The sequence below is a fragment of the Epinephelus moara genome, chromosome 19 (assembly GCF_006386435.1).
Source record: "Epinephelus moara isolate mb chromosome 19, YSFRI_EMoa_1.0, whole genome shotgun sequence".
Taxonomy (NCBI): Eukaryota; Metazoa; Chordata; class Actinopteri; order Perciformes; family Serranidae; genus Epinephelus; species Epinephelus moara.
Window position 1 is genome coordinate 18404989 of NC_065524.1, and position 21811 is coordinate 18426799.

The 21811-nt window shown below is 41.0% G+C and overlaps 1 protein-coding gene across 1 annotated transcript in view; it reads right to left on the reverse strand.

Moving 5' to 3' along the window:
• Positions 1-1001: 1001 nt before the first annotated feature.
• The window catches only part of adgrb3 (adhesion G protein-coupled receptor B3), a 139090-nt gene continuing 118280 nt past the window's right edge, over positions 1002-21811 (reverse strand). The window contains exons 20-31 of the mRNA XM_050070470.1: positions 12886-13036; positions 10917-10986; positions 10452-10518; positions 9128-9213; positions 8679-8777; positions 8151-8322; positions 7606-7701; positions 6714-6753; positions 4527-5206; positions 4348-4383; positions 3355-3459; positions 1002-2036 (exon numbers count right to left, since the gene is read on the reverse strand). Of these exons, the coding sequence (XP_049926427.1) occupies positions 1848-2036; positions 3355-3459; positions 4348-4383; positions 4527-5206; positions 6714-6753; positions 7606-7701; positions 8151-8322; positions 8679-8777; positions 9128-9213; positions 10452-10518; positions 10917-10986; positions 12886-13036 (1791 nt within the window). The 3' untranslated portion in view covers positions 1002-1847. The remainder of the gene's footprint in view (positions 2037-3354; positions 3460-4347; positions 4384-4526; positions 5207-6713; positions 6754-7605; positions 7702-8150; positions 8323-8678; positions 8778-9127; positions 9214-10451; positions 10519-10916; positions 10987-12885; positions 13037-21811) is intronic.

Sequence of the window (21811 nt, forward strand, 5' to 3'; positions counted from 1 at the left end):
TCAGAAGGGGCAGTGTGAGAGGTACTGGAGAGAGGTTTTTGGATAATCCAGTCTGTGCTGAACTAAACCGGAGACAAGGTTGGGCGTCTGACAAACGTCCAAGCATTTTTTATGCAATTTAGAGTAGCTTTGTCACAATGGGATGTGTAACTTCAATACAATACATTGAAAAATATTGATATTCAATACCACTGTCAAACCCACAGGGAAAATTGACACTGAGGGATAATGACATGACAACATTGACTTTTCTTGGTTAGTAGCAGAGAACAGCAGAATGACTGTACTATTAATAATTAAAACTTAACATAAATTAAACCAGTAAGATTCTCACACATTAAAATGCAATAAAGTGCAAAACAAAATTGGCTGCAAAAGCCAAAATGTGCCCAATGTGAACAAGGGGGTAGGCTTTGTCTCAAAATTAGGGGTATACAAATGAAATGTAAGGTTGGGGGTCCTCTACCAGAAATTTTTGAGCATCAAACACTTAAGTTCTTGCATTCTGGTGAATTTAATGCACCAATTTGCTCATTTTCTGCATCAAATTATGATGTAAATGTCTTTGATTTTGTCAAAATTAAAGTCTACTGCTACAAATGCACGTTCTAAAGATAAAGGGGGACGTGTCCCCTGCGTCCCCCTGAAATCTACACCTATGGGAGCAAATGAGATGAGTGAGGAGCAGACAGCTCTGTGATTGAGTGACAGGAGGCGAGGCGATGGGGGCACTGCAGCAGTGCCTCGCTATTGGAAAGAGCAAAAAGTAGTACCATTGCTACTGCAGGAAATGAGTATTGAAGGTATTTTCAATATATTCAGAATCAATATGTGTCAGTAAATCAATATTTTGGACATTATTTTAGAGTAAGTCAGGCACAGGGACAGCTGTATTGTCATATCCAGTCACATGCCCATCATGTGATTTTATACATTCAAACATCAGAGTGAGAAATCCATTCCACAACCAACAAACCACATAAACTTGACACAACCTCTGAAGCAGTACGAACATATTTCCTCTTTTATTTACATTCCTTTTCAAATGTTAACATTTTTCGCTATAACTTTTGATCAGGTTGGCATTTGTTCTCATTAAAATAAATTGGCACAAGTAAAACATATGTAGACAAAAGTTTATTTACACCATACAACATTTTGTTTTTAAATATTTTATACAGAGCTGCAGATGAGAGAGCTTGCCGGGATCCTTCAAGCAGTTTCTGCAGTATTAAAGTTGTGAAATATATTATTTATATAAAAGTGAGTATTATCTTTATTGCATTTAAAGCAATGAAGAATGTAGCTTGACAAACATTCATTTTAATATGACAGAAAAAATCCTCTTTGCCTCCCATGTTTTATATTATAAAGTAAAAAGTGTAGTAATGGCCAAACAGACTGTTATAAACTTTTTAAAAACCTGCATAAATATATACATTGTGCTCCCGGGTCCAGTTTTATGAAATCAAAACTAGACCCAACGAAGCTGGGACGACATGGCATGTCATTTGCTTTGTGAGGTTTCATCTAGAGAGATTACCTTTTTTAGCCAATTCCTCAACAGATAATTTGAAACACATGATGGTAAATATTGTACACCAGGCTGCCCCACACTAAGTACACTAGTGAGAATACAAAAAGTAACACTGATGTTTTTTTCCCTTTTTTTTCTTTTTTCTCTCTCCTCAGTCCTTATATTGTATTGGCACATAATGTCCCTGCCACACTCGTATTATCCAGATATGTATGCCAAGGCTGTTAGAAAAGTCTGTTGCTTTATTCAGTGCAAAATACATCTCTTTCTCCTCCTTTTTTCTAGTTTGCATTTTCTCCTCCGTCACCCTCTAGACCTCCGTTTGGAAGTCTCCCTCCTGGACGTCCAAGGGTAAGTTGACACACTTTTCCCACTCCGCAGGCGTCATCTCCAGTGAGTCCTTGGTGTCAGATTCTAGTACATTCATAGTGGCGTAATTCTGGTACTCACAGGCTGGATTGTAGCTCTCCCATGGGTTCTTGTTTGGCATTGCCTTATCCTGTGAACATGGCCAGTGGGGTGTGATATTAGTGGTTTGACATCCTCTGCGGCTAGACTGTTATTTTCACCAAAACAAAACAAAAAAAAAACACGTTTCCAGTCAAGTCATTTCATTCAAAAGGGCATTGTATGAATTCCTACCCATTGCTAATTGAAAATAATGAGTTAATGCTGTGGAAAGCATCAAATAACAAAAGATAATGACAGTGTATTAAATGTGACCATGCTTATCGTGGAGTTGTAACGGAATTGTGTTTTCCCCAAGCTCAGAAACTGGTGCGCTGTATGGGCTTCATGTGTGAGCCATTCGTCTGAATGTGCTCTCATTGACAGTCCCAAAGACACTATTGCAAATAAGGGAGAGAAGCTACTCCCAGTCAGGGGATATAAAATGGATACTAATGTCTGCAGCCAGCTCTGCAGTAGATTCATTTGGGGAAAAAAAAGGAAAAAGAGAAGGGGGAGTGAGTGAGAATCTACTGTAGTTATCGTTTTCTATACAAAAGAACTTGCACTGGTAACTAAGCAACGGGCCTCAAATTACATTGTGCTGTAGGGGTGATTGAAATGTGAGTGGAAAAAAAAACAGGATTACATGCAGCCAAAAAGGCTGCTGCGTAGCTGACATTGTCTAATAGTCTGGCTGTGTTTGGTCACCAGCCCAATTTCTATTTGTTGCATTCAATACAGAAAACATTGCTGCTTGTCTGAGAGAGACGGATAAAGCCTGACACCCCCATTGTCTACAGCTCCAGCCAGGTGTGGAGACAGATGGTGGGACTTTTGATTTGCAGCAAGGTCAGGAACAATTCGCCTGACTTCTATATCCAAAGTGACAAAGAAGAAAAAGTTTCCCCCCACACAGTTGCAATAAGAGAACAGCGAACTTAAGGTAGTATTTGTATAGATGTTGATAGGTTAAATAATCTGCCATGCATTAATGGAAAAATGATGGGGTTGCTAAGTAGATAAATGTGCATGTAAATAAAGGTGCATTCATGGCCTTGCATTGGAATGGATGCACTCTATTGCAACAAGATTACCAAAGGTCTTTCTTCCCTGAGACTGGCCTTGTGGAGAAAATGCTTCAGTGCTTTTTAAGGGGCAGCCCCCTCACTCGCCCCCCGCCAGCTGCTGGCAGGCCCACTATGTGTAGGAAGGTTTCGCTTCCACATGAATACTCTCGCTACATATTGTAACTGCTCATTTGCACAATCACACATTATGTGTCCTGCACCGGATATTTTAAATAGGGTATTTTGATGTTGCTCTCTTTAATTGGCTGACCGCCACCCCCCTGGTTTCCTGTTACTCACCATGCTGCCCATATTTGGTATGTCTCGAAATCGGTCCAGGGTTTGAAATTTCTGATTCAGTTCCTGGAACAGCTCCATGTGTCTTTTCCTGGTGTGCATGACTTTCTGCAATGGCAAGGGTTTTTTCTTTGGTATTGACAGCCAATAATGGAAATGCATCTTCCTCTCCACCCCCTCCAACTCTGATCAATTTGTTAGTGTCATGGTAGTTTACTTATAGGCCAGGTTTGAAACAAATCTACTTGTCTCTGCATATATATAAAAGTGACTGCCAAAATAAAGGAAACACCGAGATAATTAAAGTTAGGGTGATAGGACACTGAAAGCCTGAACTATTTTAATTTGCAATGTCAGGAGTATCTGGATTAAACATAATTCTTCAGTGACAAATTGCCTCATTTAGAGTTTTGTTGGCGTAAGGGAAATCCTTATAATCAAACCCTGGCACAAATCTTCCATTTTAAGGGTTGGTGTGCATCGAAGCGAAAACAAAATGCACCCCACGCCAAAATCGCTGCCAGAAGCCTCATGTTTCCTTTACTTTGAAAGTGCGTGCAATATATATGCAGCAAAGCCTGCTTTAACAATGCAAAGGAAATGCTGCAACCTGCCAAAGGGGGTTTGAATATGTGTTTGCAAGCCAATATAATCATTGTTGAAACCAGTGGTAAAATCAGATGTGAAATGTGCAAATGACTTTAAAAGCATACATTTTTGAAAATCAACGTATAGCTAATGGATGTAGGAGATGGAGGAGGACAAAATGTAGATGAGAACTGTCGCCCTGTTTGTCAGTTGAGAGCCTTTGCTTTTACCTTAACTACACAGCACGTCAATAAATCATGTTGAGTCAAGGCTGTGTAACTCCAATAAGCTTAAGAGGCACAACATGTACTAGTAAATCAAATGACAAACACAACTGCAAAAAAAAGGCTTCTCTGCATAAAAAAAGCTAGATGCATGTATAAGGAAATAAAAAATGTTCTTACGTACCTCAAAGTCCAGATCAGAATATCGTGACTTTCGTCTCTGTGGAAATAAAAAATGAAAGCATTAAATTATTCAGTTATCAGTTTAAGAAGATATAAACATTAATTAAGGTGTATGGTGTATGTTAAGGTGTGTGTTGCAGCTCTGAATCCTGTGAACTTTATCCACACGAGCATATGTACCTCTAAAGAGCTCATAGATATTGTAGACCCTGTCTCACTCCTAGAAAGCCCCGCAGATTCCTCCATCTCAGCGAGGAAGTTCTTAACAGCCGTGCGAGGTTCAAAGGGCAGGTTTTGCATCTGCTCGGGAGCGCTAGGATACTGCTGCTCCAGGTTCACATTCATGTGGTCCATGCCTGACGGGCTGATATTGAAGTCAGGACTCATCTTGTAATGCATCAGCCTCTCGTGTGGCAGCGTATCCATAGTGATGTTCATCTTGGTGTCGTCTTTCAGGAGGGTGGGCACGTTGCCCGACCCTGACACCGCTGCCGCAGAGGCACGAGGCATGACTATGTAGTCCGTCTCCATCATCTGGCCCTGCACCCCGTGGCCCTCCATGTCATGGCCGACCATGTCATGGTCGCTCTGGCGCATGGCGTCGTCGGTGCACAGGTAAACAGTGCGGCGCATGTCAGCGTTGCTGTCAGCCATGCACTGCTCTTTCAGATCGCCCACTCCCATCGGCATGTGCAGAGCTGAAGGCTGCTGGATAATCACTTTGGAGATGATGTTGCCAGGCAACGTGGAGTAGTTGAGGCCCTCAGGGGCCTTCTCATCCTCCTCATCATTGAGGGAAATGCGGGAGAGGGTGCCTGTTATGGTGGCGGCGCGACAAGAGCCCATGTCTTTGTGGAGTGCTGCAGGGCAGAGTGATACAAGGATTAGTTGGGAATTCTCAGCAATGAAAGTAGTGTCACAGTTTGTTTGAGATTATCCAGCATATGGCCACAAGAACAAGGGAATTCAAATCAATATGAAGCAACTCTCTAAGGATTTTGTGTTGCAGAGGGAAAACTGTAAAGACAGGACAAATGTGTGTGAATATGCTCTGAGTGTAACATTACACCTGAATGCAAAGAGACTCAGCAGCAGGTATCTCTAGAGGATGTAACAGTAAATAAAGTAGAGTGGTTACTCCCTGAAAATCTCCCTGCCACACACCATGAAGCATCCTAATCCTAATTTAGTGATTGGTAATGACCTTGTAATGCACCAAATGTTATATAAGAAAAAGCAGCTATCGTGCCTCGCGGTTATAAGAACACCCTGTCCTCCCCACTGAGCGTTTTAATCTTTGCCTCATGAATCAGTAGGAATTATGTTGTCTGTTCACAAAAGGCCTGCAAGGAGATTACAAGGACAACAAATAAGATCTCACACTCGCCTTTTTATTTGAGTCTGACTTAATGCTTGGTGTGGACGAGAGGAAAACAGTCTGATGCTCAGTTTACTTTTATATTCTGTAGGGTGACACTGCAGATTATTACTTCTGCTGCTGACAATAATCCCTGTTTGTAAACAAGCAACTAAAACTCGGCGAGCCCTGGAGAATAATCTGTAAAGTGCACTCCTCTCCGACCGCGGTTCTGCTTTGGTCTGAATCTGGTCATGATTTATAAATGACACCTGTCTGCTCGGCTTTTTTTGTATCGGGTATTTTCACTTTAGCTTTACAAGACTGCACGGCGTGAAGTAATGTGGGTCAGAAGAGCCAGACAGGCCCTTTACGCCTCTTAACAAGCTGTGAGAGCTGCGAGTAGTGGTCAGCTCGGTTATTCCCTGCAGATCCATTTAGGATGTGTTCTTCATTGGTTTGGAAGGGATTAAAGACAGACGAGGCTCCGGGCTCGTGCTAGTTGCCACTGCTAGTAACATGAAAGGTAACTTGCACGATCTCTCAGGAACATTTTTTATCTTATTAAATCATACACTTGTCTCCCAGTAACTACAGTGGTGCAGAAGTACAGGAGATGCAGGAATCCGGTAGAAATACTCCCCTCCCACTAGTTTGAGTCGAGGAAGAAAATCCTCCCCAAATGAGACACCTAGCACCTACGCGCCTATTCTATGACATGTTAATGAAAAACATAATTACGAAGTGCGACTGCCAGAAGATGGAAAGAGCTGCTGTTCTTCACATTTATTGCAGTAAAGCCAAAGTGAATATCCAGCAGCTCTCTTTATGCTGTTTTGTTCTCAGATTAAAGTCAGTGTTTTGGTAACTGTGAAAAAAACTCCTGTGGGGATTGTTGGTTGTTATGTAACCTCAGCTATTTTTTACTGTCTAACCTCTTTTGGGGTTTTTTCTTTTTTACATGCAAGGCAAGGAGAGTCTTGTTAATAAGGAGACCATCTGTTCTTTACCTGATCGGCAGGCGATGTCCACGTCTTTCTCAAAGTCCGTCTGTGTGGGCAGAGGACAGTCAAATGGTCAGTGTTGCTAAAAATGAAGCATTTTGAAGTGTATGCAAAAAAAAAACAAAAAACCCAGAGGCATCCTATTGTGCAAAAGCTCGCTGCAAGATTAGGATCAATAGCATTTTTTATTATTTCCCAATGCTTTGGGGAAAATGCAATGCAGTCAGGTTTCTCTGCTTCATCCTAACAATATATCAATAACACATCTATGGTACAAAAATGCAACTGCAGCAGCTGGGAAGTATTTTGTGCCCGCTGCTAATGACTGTATTGAACCGGGGGGGGCCTTGACACCATTCTGCTATCATGAAAACTATTTCACTCTGAGGGGCATTAGAATACTAATGGCAGATCATTGCCATGATGTGCCAGTGGCGTCGTCACGCTAGATGAAGAGGACTGGTGTCCCATTTCAAAGGTCAGTCTGGGAACAGTCCTCTATTACCCTGTGAGAGAAAATGAGAGGGATGCATGGCAAACATGGACAGCAAGTTCAATCAAATGGAAATAAAGGATTGGGCTTAGGGCCTAAGAAAACCAAAGGGAACTAATGCCATTTATCAGAGGGCCAAGTGTCTACCTTGCATGTAATTGCAGCTTTGCAAAAGCGTTGTGTGGAAAATTATAAACCTATGGGAAACAATGCCTCATGTTCAAGAGGCCATATTAAACTGAATAATAATGAATTAAAGGAGAGAGAGAGCACAAGTTAAATTAAGGTCAATGGAGAACGAGGAGGGGGGTTTGCATGTGTATTATAAATAACCAGGGAACATTGGGTCTTCTTAAATTATAGAGGATCTAATGGTTGCAGATAACAGGGGGTAACTGCGCCTACCATTATCTGAGCATGCCCATTAGGGAAGGTTCCTGTTGCATCACCGCTGATTGGGTCCTGGCAGTTTCTGAGGCGACATCTGAAAGCATCTTGGACCTAAAGACAGGAGGAGTACATTTTTCATCATGTCTGCGACACTGCATATCACACTGACAGGTTTATTGCCTTTGTTATTAAGTACTGTCCTCTGTCAAGTGTAAAAATATAGTGTATTTTACTTGTGATTCAAAAAATAATGCTAAAAAACCAGCAAAGGTTATTTTTTAGGGTTGTTTTGTTAAGGTGGTTAACATCTGGAGCAAGTTAAAGGTCCAGTGTGAAGGATTTAGGAGCATCTACTGGCAGAAATAATATAGAATATTCATAACTATGTTTACCTGAAAATAAGAGTCCTTATGTTTTCGTTACCTTAGAATGAATACCATAGATTTCTTCTACAGAGTCACCAATAGATGCCACTAAATCCTACACACTGGACCTATATGTCGTCTCCCTGCATAACAACAAAATTGGTGAAAGAAAGATGACTTCAAATCATCCCCTACCTCTCTCCGTAGGATACAGTGCACCATCACAATGACAAAACCCTGCAGCGAGTCAAAGACGGCAAACAGGATCTGAAAGAGGATGGAGCGCTTGTCTGTCATGGCGAGCACCGCAGACATCCAGGTCAAAGCCAGCAGAGGTAGGACGACACAGGAACTCCACAGGGACGCCCTGAGAGAAGGGAGGAAGGATTGTGTCGAGGAAATAAAAGCAAGCAAATTGGTGCAGATGGCATGATAAGGTCTGGAGTGAAACGCGGCGTCTCCATCAGGGCCTTTTCACTCCAGGGTTTTCAACGTGCATGCTAGCAGTTATGTAAGTTTACTGTCAAATAAGCACGTAACATCGCATGTTTACAGTGAAAGACATTCCTGTACTCTAGCTCTGGTGCACTGTGTATGTAACTGGAACATCAGTTTACGCTGCAGTGGACTGCAAGGTCTAAATCGTAGAGGTGGACACGCTGTACATGCAGAGACTCCCTGTAGCATCGTCTTATTGATTCACAGACACTGACAGGCACTTACATTGCATTGCTAGCTGTAGTTGCTGATAAAGCAGTTGTTGATACAACACCACATTTGGCACACTTGAGAGTTAATCCTGTATGCGGCTCACTCATCTGTCTGTGGGACATAGAGACAACAGCATGACAAACAACGCTAACAGCCACTACCACGACTTTAAAATCTCCCCCGCCATATTAGCAACAGCAGAGGCAGCCAATGTGTGGGCGTATTTAATGATTTTCATCTTGGACTGATTCTGCCAAAGACATGCGAAGCCATTTCGCTCCCGAGAGAGATCTGACCTCTTTATGTTTATGCCTCTAATTTCCTTTCTAACGGGAAGAAAAGGAGGTCTAAATCTCCATATGTGTAAAGAAGAAAAAATAATCTAAACATATTTGTATTTTTGCATGAAGGAAAAATGTTGAGAAGAAAAATGAGGTACTAACAAGGATGTGCTGTCATACCCTGCACGGTGCTTCAGCTTCTTGTCCAGTATGCCATCTCTGGACACTAGTTTATTAAACACCAAGATACCGATCACCATGTTGACCTGTCGACAGGAAGGGAACAGGAACATGCTCAGTAAATCACCTGCAACATGATTTTATTTCAAAATCCAATGTTAAATATACCATTTAACTCCCCAGCTTGACATTCTACATAGGTAGGTAATTTAATGCCATTATCCCTCGCGGCGTTTTTTTTCTCCACTGAGCTTTGACCTCTAGCTTCTATTGTTTGCTCATCTCTGTGACATTTCAGCCAATGGATGAGGCATGCTCTGGATACACAGCCCGGCACAACAGCCTTAAGAAAAGCTCTGCCTGACAGGAAACACTCGTCTTCTCAAAGGCACCTTCTCCTATTATTAGCAGCACCTAGGCTAATAAAAAAACTGGAGATTTACAGCGGCTGGGCAGCTTGGAATTCTTTAAAATATTCGGCTATTTCGAATCCCTCCAGCTGAGATAAAGAGCTCATTAAGTATTTATACAAATACATTTGGGGAAGTTTTTATTCGCTCTGTGTCTGCGAGACATCTTATTACGATGTTACAGTATCAATACAGTGATAACAGCAGTATAGTGTTCCTTCTCGCTGCAGAGGGTTGTTCCTGCCATTTTTTTTTTTTTTACAGAGATTAGCTTGTGTTCCTCAGAGGTTCATCACAAACGAAAACGACAGCACAGCAGGACTTTAAGTCTCTCTGCATCTGAAGCTCAAACTAAGACGTTTAGTCGCTTTTAAATGTTTTTTTTGTATCTGAAATCACTTTATTTCAAATCCCACCACAGAAGAGTGGTTAACAATGAGAAATATCACTCAGTCGTCGATGTCCCCCGTTCCTGTGACACAGTCTTAGTGATTTGCATAATCACATTCTTTGTGTAATTTCCTCCGTACAACAATGTAAATACAAGATGATTAAAACACCCATGTATATTACATTTTGAACAAATCTAATGCATTAATACTTTATAACCTCACAGCTACATGGAGCACCATTATGGCAAATGAAAGGGAATTGCTTGAGCACATTGCCTGATGGGACGCTCATTACTTTCACTTTGAAAGCAGAGTGTGTTCCTCCTGTTGGGTATTTTGTGTCGAGTTTTAACACACTGCAAACGCACCACATTGATACTGTACCACCGCTGAGATTGTGTTATATTATCATGAGAATTATTCACAAGCTACACAGTTTCATGTATTAAGAAGGATTGCTTTAAACTCTGTATTTTTGTCTCTATTAAAGTTCAACCTGGACATCTGATGAGTGAAACATACCAGAACAACAGCAGCTGCTGGTCCAACAAAGGCATACAGAAGCCCACCCTCCAAAGACAGCCAACAGCTGCAGGGGAAAGCAGGAAAAAACAGTTAACTCCCACCAAGACATTAACATCCAAGTTAATGGCGCACACCAGCATACAATTGTATTTCCCTCAATTGTCAGGGGAGGAGTGCCATATGCTGTAACTCTACTTCCAAAGTTTCACAGGGTAATAAAATGCTAAAGAGATTTTAAGCAGTGTTTATGCGCTTGGTATCCAGCAGGGATACAACTCACATGAAATTGGGGTCTTGCTGCGCTATTTTGAAATTTGATTGGGTTCAGGGGACTTTGTTTATGGCAGTATTTAGGATAAGTAAGCCACTGCAGACGCACTTGATCATTACTCTTAAGTGTTACCATGAACCTACAGTGTGCGGACTGAATAATAAATACAGTTAAATCAAAGGAAAACTTACTATAAGGATGTCCCATAGCCCTTTGTTTTGGTGAATCCCATTGAAACAGCAACCACTAAAGCTGGTAATCCTTAAAAAGAGAAAAACAATCAATAGTTATTCGAGCAGTTCTTGTCAGACATGAGAGCATGAGCCCACTTCAGTGCAGGAAAAGTCAGCCTCTGTGCCTTGCAGTCATTAAACAGAGTGCAGCTAGATTCATTCAATTAGAAGATACAGTATGAGACTAAACAATAATGTAGAGAGAATAGGGAGTACATGATCTGTTATATGCATTTTGATATTTCAATCAACATGCTGTACAGTGTTCCACTAAGCAGCAGAAGAGAACAGACTGCGCTGTGCTTTGACAAAATGGCAGCAATGCATCAGAGTCCAGAAAACCACGTGGTGAGATTTCACCACTGTACTGTAAGAAATTTCACCGCCCTCCACACCTTTTTTATACGAAGGGATTTTTTCTCCTTTTTTTGCTGTATGGCTCCTCATTATGGATCGGTGTAATGGATTCGCTCCTCACTACTGTGTGCTCAGAATATTAACGCTTTTTTCCTCTCAGAGCAGCGCGGGCAGGTGCTATTGATGTAATCAGTTTCCTGGAGGCATGAGGCAAAGACCCTGTGGCCATCCAGTGCCTCTCTGCAGTGCTGAAGAGGTAAAGAGTGCCGAGTGTACACAAGCATGTCATGAATCACCGGCGCGGGCAACAGCATGCTCGTGGAGACGCTGCACTTCAAACGGGCTGAATTAAGAGACAACAGGTACCGTGTGCTGCGCATCGCTTGTGGAAATCAGTTCTGAAAATGCCTTCTGTTTGAATACAGGTGGTAATCTGTAGAGGATTACAGTCGTTTCATTTTCGGAGTCATCTTATATATATATATATATATATATATATATATATATATATATATATGTATAAAAACAGCTCTCATATTATTTAATGCGTTTTTACTGTCATACAAGGAGATATTGATTGTGTTATTTATCATCAAATTGGCCTTTCTGGAGAAATCCATGTGATTGTAGAACAGCCTTTGTCCATTTTTTTTTTTTGCAGCAAGCAGTGGCACTGCAATGACTAAGAGAGCCTTGTTTGTTGCTAGGTAACAAGAAGAATGAGTGTGGGCTCTTTCATAATCAAATTGATTTTTTTTTTTTTTTAAAGGGAGAGATTTCTAGCAGTATGTAAGAAAGAACCCTTTGGACGAGGATTCAAACTGACATTTATCAAATGGAGAAAAAAACTGAAATCTTGAAATTTTGATACAGATATTTCTGACTGCCTGCATTTATTGACAGATATGTACAGTACAATAGTCATTTTATATATTTATTTATTTTTGTGATGTGATATTCAAGTGCACGGAGCACAGCGTGGGAGGAAACTTAATTATCCGAGACACAGACTGATTAAAATATGTCTCACTATGGATGATAAATACATTATATTAGTTCCTACCTGTGTTTCAGTAATGATACCACTACTATTAGTGTTGCACACGACTGAACATTAGACTTTGAAAAAGGATTTAAGAGTACGTATAATCATGCAGCAGAGCATATAAATTCAATATGCTTCACCTTTGCAAATCTTTCATTGTCCTGAACTCTTTTCTGAGAGATAAATATATTCCGCTGCAGCGTAAATGCTCAGCTCACACCCTCTTTATCAGACATAAGGTCATCGCAACCTGCTACGGGAGAGCCGCACCAGTCTGTCTCCCCCCACTGCTCAAGGCCGGTCCATTTACTCGGCCCTCAGAGAGCTTGACTGGAGCACAAAAGCATCACAACAAAGAGCCTGATAGGATGGAGATCTGGCCGCCCCACGGAGAGGATGAGAACGGCGGACGGGACGAGACATACTTGGAAAGACACCTTGGCCAGAGACCTTGAGAGAAAATGGCAGCTGCGAGGGATGATGGGAGATAATGAAGAGGTTTAGGGAAACATGCTGCTTACTTACCCCAGCCCAGACACAGAAAGCGCTTGCGGATGAGCCTGGTCCGAACCTTTCCCGTCACTGCCATGTAGGACTGCCAGGCCTCTGTGAGGACCCAGCAGAAGGATGCCAGGAAGAAGAAGTGCAGAAAGGCTGTCGTCATGATGCAGACGACCTATTGATACAGGGACAAAAAAAAGAAGAGATATGTTCATTGACATATATAGATACAGAATGTTGCTGTAACACAATAGCACTGCATAGATACAAACAAATGCATGAAAGTACAGTACAGATTCCTGTATTGATATTCCTTTATTTCCTTGAACTGTTATTGCAGCACCGACAGCATTTTGCCTGTCTAGACCATCCGCTGAAGTACCATCCTGTGCACTGAATGAAACAAAGCATCGGTTTAAACTGCAGCAACAGAGGTGGCAATTGTAGTAAAGATCAGAGCCGGGCTAGCTGACACAGAAAGCCATGGCGTAGCATTCCTCTGCACTAACCCTCATTAGTATGCTGGGGATCCCACCTGGAGGCATGTGAGCCAAGGTCAACTGTTTTACACAGAGAGGAGGGGAACAAAACACAACACTGCTTAAATGATACAGAACGCACGCGTCGGAGGCAGCAGATTGCATTCAGGAGCCGACAGTGTAGCGACACATTTCAGCTTCATTAGCCTGTCCATCTTTGTTCCGACGAGAGGCATCTCCAAATGCGATTGTTTAGAAGAGGATTAGAAATAAAGAAGTATCCTTAAGAATCTTGTCATTGCACGCTGACATTTGTGAGTGAGACGAGATTAAGCTTCTTTTTTTTTTTCTTCCCGGTTCAGATTGTTTGCAGTGTGAGGCGGCGGTAATCTGAGTGACTCCGCACAAAGAGGGAAAGATTGAAGTGTATCATCTCGTCCCAGGGCGTCCACACCATACTGTGAGATCCGCCATACACTTTACATCCCCACTGAGAAAACCACGCTAAATCCATCCATCCCCTGTAGTGTTCATGGGGTTCACACGAGACAGTAATCCTGCATTACCTCACATACCAGAAGTGGAGAAATCTGTCCACCTCAAGTATGTAAACCTAGACATTTATTGAAGTTCATATAGGATGCATTCAGGTGCAGTATGTCAGTCATAATGCCACATTTCCGATCTCTTTGATACAAAGGTAAAGTATCAGAGACAAAAATATCAAAGCAACACATCAAACCAGAGCACATGACGCTCCCATGACACTTTGCCACCTGCCCATGTGGTAATTACAGGTGTCTACAGCTGCTTTTGTGCAAAATCACATGTGCATTGTGTGCTATAAATCTTTGTTTAATAAGCTTTGAACACAAAATAGCATCTACTGTGCTGGTTTATAGCTACATATTCCCTACCTCTGGAGTGTTGCTGCCCTTCCATGTGGATTAATGAGTTCACTGACCTGTATGTTAGCATCCCGCTGTGCTGTATGTGATTGTTATCAGATAAACAAGACAAGTCAGTGGTGAAGATCATACATGAAAGTAAAAAAAAAGCTTCTGCCCATGATTTTTAAGTGAAGCAGAAACCATGTGGGTCCGTCACATACAGCAGCTATACAGCCTGTACATCCAAAGCTAATTCTAGCTTTGCTGTTGCTGTCCAAGGTGCTGAAAATAGAGCCTGCCTTGTTTCTTGGAAACAGGTCATATGCAGCCGTTATGTTTCACGGTTCACCCGGGTGCCTATCCAGCCTCATTAGTCCGCGTAAAAAATAAAATAAAAACTGCGCATTTGAAAAAGCGAGAAAGGTACATGATGAGGACTTTATGATAGAAGCGGTTTGACATAGGCAGTCATACAAAAGCAAGGTTGAAACCTGGAGTTCATACTGCCCTTTAGAAAGGCAAATGCCTGGAGATGTTGAGCACACTGTGTCAGTATCCATGGAAACAGAGGAACTGAGGAAGGGACCACATTAAAACATTGCAGAGCTGATAGACATGAAAGTAAGGGTAGGGGCTGACGAGGTACACTCTGAGCCCGTTCAATGACGGCATTTTAAGGTCAGGACAGGGAATTTAAAGAATTTCTTACAGTGGTCTGACTTAACTGGGACTTAAAGGCCCGGGCCGTGCCTGGGCGCTCTATATATTGAAAACTAAAAAGCCTAATTGCCATGAACTGTTGCACACTTTGCTTCATAATGCAATGACAGGCCACTGGAATGAACAAAGACGGAGCAGTGACATATTATCGAAGCAAAACATTAAGACGGATTTCAGATTTTGCTGTTGCTATAGTGAGGCTGAGAACACCCTCTTTAATAATTGGATTAAACTAATGTTGACATGGTGATTAAATTATTTTCCTCAGAGCTCCAGGCATTTTTATTTGCCAATCACAATTTGTTTTTTGGTTATTTACTCCATTTGCACATTCATTAATTGGCTGTATAAGAATACAGTAAACTTTCAGTCCAGTTAACTTTTAAAACTATTACAGCAATTAGCACTGAAAGAGATTTAAATTAGCTTACTGGGGAGAAGCACATTAATTGCTCTCTATCTGCTGTGAAGATCTACGTTTAAAATGTTGCAGAAGAATCTGAACCAGACCTTACAGCATTACTTTTATCTTCCCAACCGCTCTGAATCCATGTGGGAGGAGGAGGCTGGTTGTTATTTTGATTGAAGCACTCTCCTTTTGAATCAAGCAACAAGTGCCCCGGCGCTTTATACAGTAGGTGCTTGGGTGGAGGACATTAAAAAGTCCAAACAACAAAGTGGTGGTGGCAAAGTGTTGTTGAACCGCAGAGAAACACAGAACAAAATATATCGACTTTGCCACTAGAGTCAGAAAATGGCTACTTCTGCTTCCTGCTCTATTGACGTACCTCGCACCAACCTGGAGTGAGCTCATATTTATGACACTTCTGCTTCTGCCTACTTTGTTTCAATATGTAACGCTCTTAAGGCTCGAAACAATGCATACAGTTATTCTCTCCAACCTCACCAGAGGATTCCTGCTGATAGGAGGCTGCTGCCAAGCGAGTAGGAACGAGCTGTGTGGTGATTTTTTTTATTTTTTTCACCAATCATTTAACTTTTGACAGGAAGGCAGGGATAAATTAATTCCCTCCTTCCTGACCCTCACTATATGGAGGTCAGGCTTTGTGTACTAAAAATATACTATCGCTGAAATGTGCATAGTACTTCAGTTACTGTATGTGTAATACACAGCACATATATGCCCTTGAGCATATCTGTTTTATATTTGACATCATGTGTGCACATGTATAGTGTTGATTTAAGGCCTACAAACTAATCTCTGTTCAAGATCTGTTGACGTTTCATCCGTGAAAATTCTCTTCATGCCTTCAAACACCTTATATGGAACTCTAAACCTTCGCTTCATTTGGTATGCATGTGTCTATAAATATGCAAGTTGGCCACGCCCATCAACCACTCCCATGCAGTGCTAGAGGGGCAGTGTAGAAACATGGTAAAAAAAAACAGAATTATTAAACGGCTAATAATGTGTTGCTAATGTTAGATAAATGTTCTCCATTGCCAGCTCAGCAAATTAAAGTGAAACATAGCTTTGCGAAATACCTATACATAGCTATATACATACATAGCTTTTCCTTTGATAGTTGACGGGATTGGTTCTTTAGATATGTGACGTATGAAACCCTGGTTGTCTGAATCCGTGTTCTTTCCATCCAAATGTAGCGCAATTTTTTTTTACTGATTTTTCATTAAATTGGCAAAAAAATGCAATTATATAGGCTTTTAAATCCAGTAGTTTTGTGAGAATATTGAGATGCTTCATTGCGATAAGCAGTAGGCTGGACTAATTCTCCAGTCAGATGTCACTGCAGAGGAGGGCGCAATGAGGTGACATAATTAAAAAAGTGTTAGTCAAACCTCAAACAGTTGATAAGCATTCTGAGGGTGCTTTCAGACCTAGAGTTTGCTTTCTTCAGGGACTCATTTTTTTTTTTTTTTTTTTACAAAGTTGCGTAATTGCCTAGAGTTGGTTCGTGTTCTCACGGCAGCATTTACAAGCGGACCAGATCAAATGCCCTGCGCAAGAAAGCTGCTCTTGATTGGTCAGAATTTCCATGCGGGAAAAATCCAGGAAGTAAACAAAACGTTGAAGAAGAGTACACTTGCAAGACAAATGCGACACTTTCTAATGTCACAATGGAGGGACAACTACACAGGTTGATTTTAGCGCTGGTCATGTATGGTTTGACTAAAATGAACAATGACAGCAATATAGTCCACATATTGCTGTCATTGTTCATTTTAGTCAAACCAGTTTGAAAACGAGGAGCGGCTCCAACTAGAAAACAATGTTTTGATGCACTGGATGCGCTGAATGTGCATATTAAGGCAGTACAGGAGGAGGTGCACATTAATAATCCTCCAGGACTGTAACATGCTCATGTTTAACCCAAACAATGTGTCATGCGACTGCAGTTGGTTCGGATCGAGGTCGGAACACATTCTCACCACAAATGAACCGCACCAGAGTTTGTTTGTAACCGGACCGAGTCCACCTCTTCAAGAAGGTCTCAATCTGGTTGCTTTGGTGCGCACCTGAGTGTGATTGCTGTGTTCACACCTTCTCAAACGAACCACAATTAGGGACAAACGACTTGAGCTCGAATGAACAGAATCAAACAGGGCAGGTGTGAAGGCACCCTAAAAGTCATTCAGAGGAGGTGAAGAGAGCTTGCAATGGCTTTTGAAATGATGATAGGTTTCCATTGCATTTACCTTTTATTGATACACTAACTTTTTCACCATCCCCCAAGCATAAAAACGTGTTCTTTTATTTTTTATTTTTTAAAAAGGTGGATGGAAACGTACCTAATGATACACTGCAGTTTGAGGTGAAATGCTTAGCTGTGGTATTTCGCTCATTATATGTCTTATAATATGTAGCATATAAGAAACACCATATGGTCATGTTAACAAGATTAAAAACTTGATTTTCATTGGAGGGATCTTCAAACCTCATAGTAGTCAGTATAATGTTTTAACTTAAGAAAATATGGGCTGAATTTACCTATATCATGGGAATAATAGAATATATTTCTTATAAGATGTGAATGTCCAAGCTCTTCTTAATTCTAAGGATATTCATTTTTGACTGATACCAGCTTTGATTAGCCATCTGTGCTGAAACATGACATGCAGTGTTTAAACAAAGGGTGATGATTCTTAATCTCATGACGCATCAGGAGGTTTAGGTGCCCAAAAATCAAATAACAGCAGATATGGTGTACAAATCTGTTTAAAGAACTGTATCAGCTCACAATACCTCTGACCAGATGTGACTTTATGACATGCTGAGAGCTAAAATTGTTTTTTATAAAAGCTAACTGTTTCCTGGTGATGTTTTGTTGACACACAGTGGACCCTGGATACCTTGACATCCACCCACTTGAAGTGTAATACTTTTTCACTCATTATAGGATGCACATTTTGCAGGAACATCCTCCCCAACTCCAAGACTCCCTTATTTCACCTTCCCTGACAAAACCAACAGTGTGTGCTTCTCTTTGTCTTCTTTCTAAAAACCAAGATGAACAACGATAGAGGACAAAGGAAAAGCACAGACAGGCAAAGGTGACTCACTGACTCCCCGCTCCCAGAGGACACCTCCACACCAAAGAGATGATTTCTATTAGACGATGAGCAAGTCTGAATCCACAAACAGTGGAGCCAATTATATGCACTTCTTACAAGAAATGGAGGAAAAACAAGTGAGGCAGTGTCAGGCAGCATGGCAATTAAACCCACACAGGGGCTATGTTTTCTCCTCTTGCTGGCCTACCACTCAAACATCGGGTTCTACAGTATGTCTGATCAAACATTTGAGATATTTCTCAAATATTATCACAACAGGAGAGACACGTTCGAGACAGAACAAAGGGACAATAGTGATAAATTTATTGCCCTGGAAGTTTTATCCGCAGCATTGCTGAGACCGACAAGACAAACGCCGCTTTCTAAACTTGACTGAACCAACAATGGTCTTTACTGCCATTGAAGATGGGCTTCGGAAGAGGTAGTTTGGTTTCGAGGTGTCCAATTAAATCCAAGAAACTGGGTTCTTTAGGCTGAATATGAATATGCAGCATTGTGGTTTGGCTGTCTGAGAATCTATAATTTAAAGGAGCAGTATGTGACATTCAGAGTATGAATATAACAACAAAACAATGTTTGTTATGAAAAGATATGGTGAAGTTCTGAGCAGAGAATAAAGTCACACTTCCTGTGTGTGTGTGTGTGTGTGTGTGTGTGTGTGTGTTGTTGTCTGAGCTTCTCTGTTGGTTGTTGTGGTGGCCAGTCTGGCTGTACGTGCATGTTAGTGCATGTGAGTCCCTTTGTGTGTGTCCCACTGGCTAGCTTATCGTTACTGCTAGTAATGCCATCACGACCCACAGTGGCAGAATGGCATTGTTGTGGAAGCATAGCGCCCACTGTGTAGTTCTCCCCTGGTTAACACCATTAGCTCTGTCATCACTGTTGCCATTGTTAGCACAGTTCAGACTGTTAGCTCTGTTAGCTGCTAGCCACCAGCTCAGCCATCTTCATGTCATGTTGAGAGCCATGTGCAGGCAATCCAGACTTTAAATTGTTTATATGCTCTGAATTTCATGCAGATAACCTTTAAATTAATTCTATTTTTCACTTTTTATGTTTGAATTTATATAATCTAGAACTCTTTCAGCTTTTTGCAAATCCACTTTAGAAAATACAAAAAAATTCAATTTGATTTTTGAGTTTTGTATTTTCTTGTTCATGAAGACCAGATAGAAAATAAAACTAAAAAAGCCCTACTTCATCGCTCATGCGTACAGTAAATATACAGAGGCAACATTTGATGTTATATTTTAAGCACTTAAAATTGCAGAAGTTAATAATTAAACCTGCATTACTGATTTTTGGCCACTAACATACTAAAAAGTTGACTTTGTTGGCCAACAGTTGCCTAATTGCACACCCAAATGATGCACAGCCAATAACCATTTATTTGGAGTCATGTGTCCGGCCACCTGATGTTATATTCACTCTCCTTTTAGCTCTGTATTTGGTCTCAACACCTTCCTGAGGGATATTTTAGCCACTAAATGATCCACAATGTTCACTAGAAAGTTGCTAACCTAGTCAGCCATGTGTTCTTGGGTGGGTAGCAGGCATTTTAGAGCATTTACCGAAAACATCTGCTTGCTGCCAGAAACAAGGTTGATTAGAGCCAGGAGAGTGAACTAAACCCGTAAAGTTGTGGCCATAAAATTAAAAACAATGAGCTGAAAGATGCTAAAACGCTTAATAGAGCTTAGGGGAAGTGTTAAGATGGGTGATAATTTGCTGTGGGTTCATCACTTAAAGCGACACGTTCACATTACGTAGAATTATTGATCTATTTTTAAACTAAAAATGTTCATTTGTGCAGCTTTAATGTTGAGTCTAATTGACAATATCGGTCTGTTACAAATAAACAAGTCAGTGCTGCTTTAATTTGGCACAATGTGAGTCAGTCAAGGTAGTTTGTCGAATCACTCAGAGAGACACTGGAATGACATCTTCAGTATGTCAGTGGATTTTCTGAAAACCACCTAATCTCTCTGCAGATCTCAGAGACAGATATCCTATTAGCAGCATGCCGAGTGAGTATTCCATGTTAAGTGGTGGTCCTCATAATCAAGACAGGAGATGACTGGAGCTCTGATTAAATCTGACAAGGCTTCAAATCAGCTCAGCTTTAAAAATGCCCTAAAGCTTTGTGCATTCATAGTCTTGGGTAGTACTGTGTGCCAGATATGTAAGGGCCAGCGAAGAAACAGAACTTATTGCATGTGGATGCTGTTTTGTATGAGATTAAAACGGTCTGTATAGTATCAGCCGGTTCAGATTGTGGTTAAATGCGTACATTTTGTCCACATTTATTCTTCAGTGTCACTAGCAACCAGACGTTCAGACAATTTTTCTTTTGCTTCATCCATTCATTCACTTTTCATTGAACACGGGAAAATTAATTTGAGGAAGCATTTTGATTTATGAGTAGGATCCAATATGAGCCCCAACTGCTGGTAGGCCCATCTGCTCCAGAATTATGCCATACCTATGACCACAGTGTAACCATCAGCGAATGCATCTCTAATGATGGAATACCCTCACAGGCATACTTTATTTGCTCGCATTTTTAAAGATGTTTGGCTCTGTTTTACCTGTTCTGCTAAAATCTATGACCTCTGCTTTGTAAGAATGTCCAAATACTAAAACACCGGCTTGCTAATGAGCCGAAAAACTAAACAGAATTGATTAATGAGGAGAAACACTGAAAAATAATGAGAGTTAAAAAAAAACAAAAACTGTGTGTTTGTGCAAAAGGTAAAGGTATACTGAGAATATTGTTACACAATAAAATGCACAATGTGTCATTCTGTAGTGCTGCCAAATGACTGAGAAGGGCATCTGTGTGGGCAGCTTGTAAATCCTAACTACTGTTTGCCAAACAATCTTTTACATTAGCCACTTGTGTACTGGCCAGTTATGAAGACGGGGAGAGGAAGTGATACATATTTATTGGAAGAAGTCCTTCTTTAACTACAGCAGTTGTCCTTTTGGATCCTGCTGACTCGATGTGAAGTTCAGCTCTTTGACATCCGAACAAAAAAAGGCTTCATATGAGTCATTTCAGTAATGCACACTGTACAGCCAATTCGAGTCCAAGAGATGCTTTTAGCCTCCAGCCCAACTTTTAAGCTGAGCCCTAATGATTATTTTCATTATCAACTGAACTGCCCATTGTTTTCTCGGTTAATCGATTGATCGTGCGGTCAAAAAAATGTGGCAGAAATTTCCCAGAGCCCAAGGTGACCTCTTCAAATGGTATATTTTGTCCAACCAGACATCCAAATATCCAAAGCTATTCAGTTTTTTGTC